This window comes from Cryptotermes secundus, unplaced genomic scaffold (assembly GCF_002891405.2).
Source record: "Cryptotermes secundus unplaced genomic scaffold, Csec_1.0 scaffold296, whole genome shotgun sequence".
NCBI lineage: Eukaryota > Metazoa > Arthropoda > Insecta > Blattodea > Kalotermitidae > Cryptotermes > Cryptotermes secundus.
The window spans coordinates 17,184-27,133 of NW_019737985.1; the positions used below are offsets into that span (position 1 = coordinate 17,184).

General features: G+C 39.2%; 1 protein-coding gene across 1 annotated transcript; it reads right to left on the reverse strand.

The window, feature by feature from the left end:
* Window positions 1-232: 232 nt before the first annotated feature.
* Window positions 233-7,371, reverse strand: LOC111870600 (zinc finger protein 583). The gene is made up of 3 exons (XM_023863022.2): window positions 7,090-7,371; window positions 2,832-2,993; window positions 233-1,672 (listed from the first exon to the last, which is right to left on the reverse strand). The coding sequence occupies exons 1-3, from the start codon at window positions 7,264-7,266 to the stop codon at window positions 647-649; spliced, it is 1,365 nt and encodes a 454-aa protein (XP_023718790.1). The 5' UTR covers window positions 7,267-7,371; the 3' UTR covers window positions 233-646.
* Window positions 7,372-9,950: the final 2,579 nt, after the last annotated feature.

The following is a 9,950-nucleotide window of genomic DNA, read 5'->3' on the forward strand; positions in this document are numbered from 1 at the left end:
TACTCTGATGACAGGCAAAGATTATAAAAACTCCTGCATGAACAATATGTACATTTCCATTTTGTTTCAGACTGATATTATTTTATGCATAAATGGTAAGATTTTTTCAACTTATGCTCAAACCCTGTGATTTAACCAAACAAAAATGATAAAATACACAAGTTTATATTCTCAGCTTGTTATAGTCCAAACTATAAACTTCTGACATCACAATAATGTGAACTGAAACAACTTTTCATTAAAGAGAAGAGGTTTATTGCAACAGCTTTTTGATTTGGTATTTCCCAATAGACGGTATACATGATACAAGTAAAATACCATTCCAATACTGAGAAGAATTTCAAAACTAAAAAATCTACAAATATATACCTATACATATATCAGGAAAATGTCAGTTAAGTTTATAACAATAACAACAAAAAATAAAGCTACTTATGTTCTAGGACATGAGAACTGCCATGTACAACATACATTTATCATACAATAACTACACTGACTGATAAAAATGGAAAACTTTATATCTTGTATCTTCCAAAGACTTCAGTGTAATGGCAAAGCTGTGAAAAGATATGGATAAACATAGCAATATACTCCAGGAAGTGCTTCAAAAGTCATTACTTATAGTGAACTGTACTGATGCCATGACTTATGTCGAATCATGTTCTTGTGGTGGTTGATTTAATGGGGGTTCTGAGTTATCCTCATGACGTTTCATGTGTCTCCTCAGTGATGAAGAATCTGTGAAAACTTTAGGGCATATAGTACAATCAAACGTTTTCCCAGTATGTATGATTAGATGTCTGGAGAGACCAGATGGGTGGCAGAAGGACTTTTCACAGAGAGGGCATTCATGAAGCTGTATTTCTGGTTGCTCCTTAGTGTGCTGCCGCATATGGACACGAAGACCCTCTCGTTGTGTAAACCCCTTGCTGCAGACTTCACATTTAAATGGTTTGACTCCTGTGTGGGTCATAATATGGCGAGCAAGGATAGCTCCTTGTGAGAAGCTCTTCTCGCACAGACTGCAAGAGTATGGGCGTTCACCTGTGTGGGTGCGCTCATGGCGCCCAAAACTTGTCTTATTAGGGAACCATTTTTCACATACAGGACACTCAAAACCTCGTTGTTGATTGTGAACTGATTCATGACGACGCAAATCAATTCTTTTTGCAAATTTCTTTGGACATTTAGTGCACATGAATGGCAAACCTTGTTCAGTAAAATGCTGCAGATGGCTAATAGAAGGGAGTGTATCCACACCTTGTGCAGCAGATGCGTTATTCGGTTGCTGTCCTTGGTTCTGAGTGGCACTCTGAACATTCTGGCTCCATTCCATAGCTGCACTGGAATGTTCAGCTTCTGCTCGTTCCTGTTTCACTGCTAACGTTGTTATATTTGTAGGCTGCTTGAAACTGGATTGCATATAACTTTCAGAAGATCCTGCAATTTGCAGAGCATCCTGCCTTTCATTACTTTTCTCACATGCAACTGTTTTTTCTTTATAGTTTATACTTTCATCAACTGAACCACTGTTTACGCTATTTCTCTTATGATTTTCAATATCTTCTCTGATGTTTTTTATGATTTCTTGTTCATCCTGGTCCTCCTGTGTAAACGAATCATCTGTGTCACTGCAATCTGAATCTCCATTTCCTTTAACCATGTCTGATGTCTGAAAATGAAATGGGTACAAATCAGCCTATTTGTTGTAGCAATTAAATCAAGCGAAGTATGATAGTCATGCTTCACAGGCAAGTGAAAGAAATAAGGAATGAACATCTGCCACTGTGAACCTTCTACAGATTTTGGCACTGGCCCATTGCAAGCCCTCTACCTACCCCACCTTTGGAAAAAGAATCAATGCCCCAAGTGAGATTTAAACCCATGATACCAGCATTCGATCAGATCTCTACCTACACAAACCTGTGTGGGATTTGGACCCACGATTGAAATGTTTGAACAGTCAATCAGAGACAGTACACATGCATGCAGCACCCTGCATGGTCAATATGATTGGCTCCACTCTTATTTCATCAATATATTTTGATTAGCTAAGAATTTTGATTGAAATAATATGAAAAAGCATATTCTGCCGTATAGTTGACCACATATATTTAATTTTATGATAATCATGTGGGTAATGTGATGAAACCAAACATAATTATGTGAAATAAATTATAATTTTCTGAATGTTTTTGCCATATTTATGTGATGCTGGAACACAAGCACTTTTATATGTACCAGAAAACAGAAAACTACTTAAGAGAACTGAACTGAAGATCATTCGGCTACTGAACGTACAGGTATGTTAAATAAAAGGATGCATGCTTCTGAAGTAATACGCTAAATGGGCCGATGGGCCGTGCCATAGCTCAAGCGGTTAGTCACTGGCTTCCCGCCACGGTGGCCCAGGTCTGGTCAAGTAGGATTTGTGGTGGACAAAGTGGCGCTGGGGCAGGTTTTCTCTGAGTACTTCGGTTTCCCCTGCCAATCTTCATTCCACCAATTCCTCCACAATCACCCTCACCTATTATCTGGGGCTGGTACAATAGGCCAGAAGTGGTCGCAGGGCAAGGGACTTAGTTCAACCTCACTACCAAAAAAAAAAAAAATGCTACATCTTTCTTTCTGTCCTCAATTCCACTCTCTAACTCCAGCTTGCATAGTTTAGATCAATCACTTGTCTATCAATTACGCTTTCATGCAGCTCACAATAGATAAATAAGCAGTGACAGATACAAAAATGGAAAAAAAATATTCTCATGTCTAACATGTAGTCAGATGTATATTTAATTTTAAAAGTAAGTGCAAGTAGCCTTACTACACTGTACCTGAGGTGTCTTAGCTTGTAACTGTATTGTCTTCATATTTTTCAGATGCTGTCTGAGCCTGGCATCCGAGTTTTCACATTTCTGCTTGAATCTGTAATAGCTGTCCAATTCTTCAATACACTGTTGACATATCTGGGACGGCAAGCCATCCCCTTGAAAAACCTGGAAAAGTATGTGTGCTATAGTACCTTTACACATATTATGCCTGATTTATTGGTTCTGAATTTGACCACTCAAAACTACTCTGTGGTTGATGTTGATAGGCACTGCGCCACAGCCCAGATGGTTAGCCGCCAGCTTCCACCACTGCAGCCCAGATTCAATCCCGGGGTCAGGTCATGTGAGATTTGTGGTGGGTAAAGTGGCACTGAGCCTGATTTTCTCCAAGTAGTTCGGTGTTCCCTGCCAATTTTCATTCCACCAACAGTTACATACTCATCAACCATGGAATCATTGATGCTATATTGTCTTGATAATGACAGCATTGTTAAATAACAAACAATTTATGTTATATGTCACATTTCAGTTTTCGTAGTTCTCAGAATTCAATAACGAGAACATCTCTCAAGGATCAAGACAAGAGTTGGTAAATGACCATACAAGCAGTTGAAAAAAAAAACTTCATGTGGAGACCATGATAATAATGTCACGTGTATCAGTGACTAAGAAATGGCTTTGGATTGGTGAATCAGTTTATTGGATCTTCACTAGTTGTAATTGCTATTAATTCTTACACTCTCAAGATTACTGTGACTATAGCACACAAAGTCTTCAATGTCCGTTAACACTTCACAGATGAATCCTCACAGCTTGTTTCCATGGTGGCTTTGTCCTTGACTCACGGCTTCTCAGCTATGACTGACTGCAAATGACCTTCGCTGTCACCTATAAACCTTTGGCATGGACTCCATAGAATACACCTATTACTGTTGACATGTTTACAGTTCTGTTGCTTAGCACTGGGTATGGCGCAGACCACAATGAACACACTTCTTCTGTTGTCAGAATTTCTGTGTACCCTAGCGATGGACTGTTTACCAAAAATCTGTCTTCGTGGGAACTTGTTTACCAACCTGCAGCCTAGCAATGGGTGTACATGTAACGGTAATTAACCTACCAAGATAATGAGACAGAATGAGCCTACATGTTGCTGCCCCCTTATATAATCACTTCTGAGAATGGTTTAGTTGATGGGCACATCATAATCTTACAAGCCAACAAACAGAGAAGAGCAGACTGATGTAAAATGCTCAAGAAATTTCAGACTAGTGATTCTCACTCAGTTTATAACAGTATTACAGGTGACAAGACTTGGACTTACCACTGTGACCCAAAAACTGAACACCTGACAGCCATCAAGCTTATGATCATCACAGATGACATTTCACATGTGAAAAGGTCAAGAAATAATTGAAAGAAAATGCAACTTCTTTCCTTCTAACAGATGTTCATGTGGCTACTATTACATTTTAAACTCAATGTACTGTTACTGCACAATGACATACAACAGTGTGCCCAACATGACATAAAAGCTTCACAAAAGACAGCTGAAGATATTTCTGTTACTCCATGACAAGAACTCAACAGAGCATACAGTCCAGATCTGGCATCATGAGACTCTTCATTTCAACAATACGGGACCGCCCCAAGGTCAGATATTCTGAAGGCCTGAAAGATCACTAGACTATATAGGCAAGGCTTGGCAGCAATAACAAGAAGTGAGTGGCACCACTGTTTCAGAGTTGTACAGGAGGATGGAACTTTGCATACAATAAATGAATAAAGTTGTCCCTGTGCTTAACTAATTAAGCACTATACTATGATGGTGTAGTGGATGTGTGGATGTAGAGAACCATATTTTCTTGACCTCAGTACTAGCTGGAGGTGAGTGGTCCACTTCACACCCCAACCACTTCACTCCTGCAGAAAAGCTCCATGGTTTTAGTGGATAGGAGGTTAACTAATTAAGCACTATACTATGATGTAGTGGATGTGTGGATGTAGAGAACCATATTTTCTTGACCTCAGTACTAGCTGGAGGTGAGTGGTCCACTTCACACCCCAACCACTTCACTCCTGCAGAAAAGCCCCTAGTACCCACTGGATAGGAGGTTGGGTGGACCCCAGAGGCAGTCTGGACAACATGGAGAAGCGGCAATTCTTGCCCCACCAGGACTAAAACTCTGACCCCTTTGTCATCCAGCCTGTAGACAGTCACTATAACAACTATGCTATCCCAGCTCCCATACAATAAATGGGTTAATAAAATAAACATTTATTGAAATAACACTGTCGCTGTTGGATTATCTGTGCCTTGAAGCATTTCAATTACCTATAAACATGCCCTCTTTCAAACTCAAAAAAAGAAGTATACTGTATAAACAATTTTGTGACAACAGGGATAAAAACATTTCAATAACATAAATTAACATTTTTATTTATATAGATTAGTTAGCTTGTATAATTGTCATGATTATGTCTGGCAATACAGTATTCTCTTTTTCCTTTTATAATTTTCAATAAATGTTATTTCTCTTGTGTATCACACTGCATGTCCTTCTGACCTCAGCTGACTGAACTAACTCCATGCAGTTGAGTCCTTGTTGAGAAGAAAACATTGTGCTGCTATTACTAAAGAAATTTCCAGCATTTTACATAACTTCAAGGTTCATTACTATGTTCCCAAGAGCCAGCCAGTCTCCAACCTGAGCCAGATGAATACATTTCACACACCTCTACCCTATTTATTTCAGATCCATATTATATTATCCTATCTATATTCTTGGTCTTCCAAGTGATCCTTCAGGGTTTGCTACCAAAACCCTGTATACACTCCTCTTTTCTCTCATGCATGATACATTCCCATCTAATACTCCTTGACTTTAAAGCTCATTACAGTAACCAAAAAAAAAAAAACTCCATGGTTTTAGTCTGCAAGCAAACTATACTGACCGACCGACCCCTGCTTGTTGACAAAGTTAGTACCAACTTTAGCGGATACAAATCCCCACTGCCGTTAATTTCGGTTTTCTAGAGGGAGCCGCTATTTCTTTGAAATAGCTCCTCAATTATCCTCACGAGGCTGAGTGGACACCATCCCAGACCCACTACTCAGAAAATCTGGTAGCACAGGGAATTGAACCCTGACCTCTGGATCTGTAACCAGGAACTCCGACCACTAGACCACAGAGGCGGTCCAGTCCATTACACTATGAGCATCAATTCCCCTTGCTTTTCTATTTTCATCTCCCAGTCTTACAGCTTCATCTTCCTATTCAACTGTCTGACCATGTGGCCTGTGAGATATAACACAGCCCTTCGAGTGTGTTTGGGGATGCCAGCTTTACAGAGATATCAGCTATAACACCACTTTTGGATCATGCACAACCAGTGCTCCTGAGTGATGGGTCACTTTGTTTAGTTCCATTTTTTTTAATTACTTATTTTCATCTTGAGGAATATTTACATAGTATATTTGGAAGCATGATAGACCACTGTAGGTCGCGGTGCAAGGGCCGAGGAGGCCTACCCCTCATACATTCATACATAGTATATTTCCCACATGAAGGAACCATAAACTGGAACAGTGCTTCATATATGACATTGAAAACATTTCTTGTGGTACCTGTTCCATATTATTTCCTCCAATAGAATCTAACTAACTATGAAATTTTCTATGGGTTCAGAAGTCTCTCTAAAACATGACTTTAAGAAATCTATATTGTAAATGCACTTTTACAACTTTTTCCATAGTAAACTACAATGAAGATGGATAATGCAGGATGTAAACAATTTCAGTTTTCAACCTGTTAACGCTCCTCTCAACAAAGTTTCCATTACTCTTGTAACATAACTGATGGTCATTAAAATGAAGAAACAGAAGTAGAGACACATTGTAATAATGAACTCGGGATTATTTGCACAAATTCACACAACATCAAGTTACCATATTGAAACATATAACAGTATTTAATGTACGGTATTAAATCTATTCATTACAATGTAGGTAAAAACAAAACAATCGCCCTATTAAGAAGCAATTCAACCGACCAAATACACTTCATCATACGACAACCAAAATATTTATATTCCAACCCTAACCAATCAACCTAACTATAAAGCAACGCACGAACAGCATCCACCTGAACAATACTGAAATCCAAAACCTTTCTAAACCATAAGTGTTAGCCATTAACCAGTATTATGGTATACACATTATACGCATAAAATGTCAACATAATCCCAAAATTTAACCAACCTCTATTGAAACACAAGCCATTATTCTCAAGGGGAGAGGAACCAACTCAAGATCTTCAAAAATTTGAAACTTTTCTCCTTCTTCTGATAAGCAAAGCCTACATATTTCATTGAAATCCATATGCGCGTCGTGAAAATCATATGTTGGTGGCTGTTTCTTGCGACTGTATGTTTTCATTTTTCTGACACAGCTTCCAAGCAATTCAATACCGATAAAACCAACAGAGCCAACAAACTTAACCGAAGCTTCTTTCTCACTACCGCCATCTACAAGGTTTTAAATGCAAATATCTTATGGAGAAAGATATAGTACTTCATAGATCTGACACGCTTCATGCCTCTAGTTCGTATTTTGGCCACGAAGTTAATCGCTACTGTCCCATGCAAAAATGGTTCATTACTGTCGTTGATTCTATTCTGGCGTCTTTGAACCGTAGGAACCTGGGCAGTGTTGCCGAATTTCGGAGGTACATGCTGCCTCCACCTTCACGGTCGAAGTGAAATATTATTTTGAATAACCATTAATGCAATAAATGGATCGTTAGCATTAAAGAGTTCCCACCTCCAGCTTCTCGTATAGTTTCCAATCTTAAACATCAAATCTCAGTTTCACTGAGCATGCACGCTATTAACAATGGAGATTTGTTTTCGGCAAAAGTCGAACTAACTACAGGCTCTTGGTGCGGAATATTAATTGAAGAATTCAGTTACTCGGACCGTCAAGAAATTACTCGCCTTTAGGGAATTCGATACAGGATTCACAAAATCTTGCCATGGGGATCTAACCTAAGCCACTTGAATTCAGTTCATGCCATCACATCTTAATTCCATATGATCCATGTTAAGATTCTGTCCTGGAAATTGTTGGTCTCCGAGTTCCTGCTCGGTATATCAAAGATTTTGCATTGTTCAATGTTTGCTCCTTATTTAAAAATTGTCCCTCTGCTAGATGCGCAGCAGCTGCTAATGTTGTCTGCAGGGAGGTTGACGTATTCGGAGCCAGTAATGTTCTACCCAAACAAATTTTAAATATAGTATAACTGTTAGTATTTTTATTATTTGCATGTCCAATAAAACAAAATGAATTATTATTATCATCCTCTGAAAATCTATACTATTCATTTCTTAAGTAAATATTTATGTTTCATTACTCAATTCTTAATAACACTTAGTTTAATGATAATGAAATTATTACTACTGTTATAATTATCATTTATTTGTTTGTTTTTTTACTTTCCTTCAATATTGTTTCTTCCAAGTACTTACCTGTAATTTGTATTTGACTTTAATAAGTTTGTCTATAATGTAATTACTTTCATCTGCACTGTGCTCTGTCTGTAATTGGCCTTGCGGCTGTTGACTCGGCACATAAATAATAAAGAATTGAATTGAATTGAATTGAATTGAATTGAATTGAATAATAATGACTTTCTCCATTATCTATTAGGCTACACCGTTTCCCTTAGGTTTACTATACCTCTCAAGAATATGTTCTCTTATAGCTTCGATGTCATTTATATTTTTCGGAGTGAGATACGATTCCGTACGCACAAAACCTACGTCAGGATCCCCTCCAACTTGCTTACAACATACGTTTAAGCTTTTTCAAAATATTTAAAGAACACCCTTCGGGTCCCGGTAGGGTCAGAAATTTTCTCTCCTCCACGTAGTCCAGACCGGCTCTGGGGCCCACCCAGTCCCCTATCCAATGGGTACCAAAGGGCTCTTTCCCCGGAGGTAAAGCGGTAGGGGCGTGAAGCTGACCACTCACCTCCAACAAGTGCCGAGGTAAAAAAATGTGGCTCTATACATCCACTACCCCACATACGACTTCACGAAGTAATGCTTAGTTAGTTAAGCACAGGGACAAATTTACCTTTACCTAGGGTTGCAGGTCTCCATATTCAAAGACATATGGCGCCATATTTAAAAATAATTTTGTGTTTTTTCAGCTCTGATTTTTTAAAAAATCGGTGGGGAGGGAGGCAAAATTATTCTTGTCTTGCCTCCCCCCTCCTGGCGTCCATGCCAATAATATTGTCATGTGTATGAGTGTTATTACAAACGGGATTTGGATTGGTGACTCGATTTATTTACCACTTATGGACACAACCCGTAAATACTAGTAACTATAACAGCCTTACTGGTTTACACAATCTAAAGATCACTGTAACTGCAGTACCTAAATCCTTCTATGTCTTCACTAGTCGTTTCCTGATAACGGATCTTAACAGTGTCCTCTGCTTATGTCCTTACTGGCTGGTGAATACCCCACAACGGACTCTTTGCTCCATTGACTGACTCCTAGGCTAGCGGCCAACTCACACCAACCTCCTAGCCTTCTCCTCACTGGCTGACTAACTGCAGCTCGAAACAGAAGAAGAAGAAGAAGAAGAAGTGAGGGTGGTAGTGAGAGCCACTACATTTGGGGTGGGGTAAGAAACTATGTCACCGATTTTGAAGTTTCTCAGGCAGTGCCCACTTGACCTTCTGGTATAGGTAGAGCATATAATTGGAATGACGCTGGAAGAGGCGCATGATAGTAAAATTTAGAGCATTTTTTTTTTCCTAACGTTGGGAGGGCTGCGTGTGAGGCATGCTTTGCAACGTGGAGTTTGGGTACCAACTCAGCATTTGCTCTAGGACCGAGGAACTGGGTTAACTGGGCGTTTGGGGAGTTTCAATCATCCGGTTACCTGTAAAGAGATCTTAGAGCTGATTATAGTGCAAGCAGGGGTAAGGGACGCAGATGTTTATCACCGGTGGGATCGTAGTGTCCTAGTGCCTGAATCTGACTGTTTTTGCTGGTTACCGACTTCTGGTACAATGCCCTCGCTAACCTCTTGAATTGACTTTTTATTG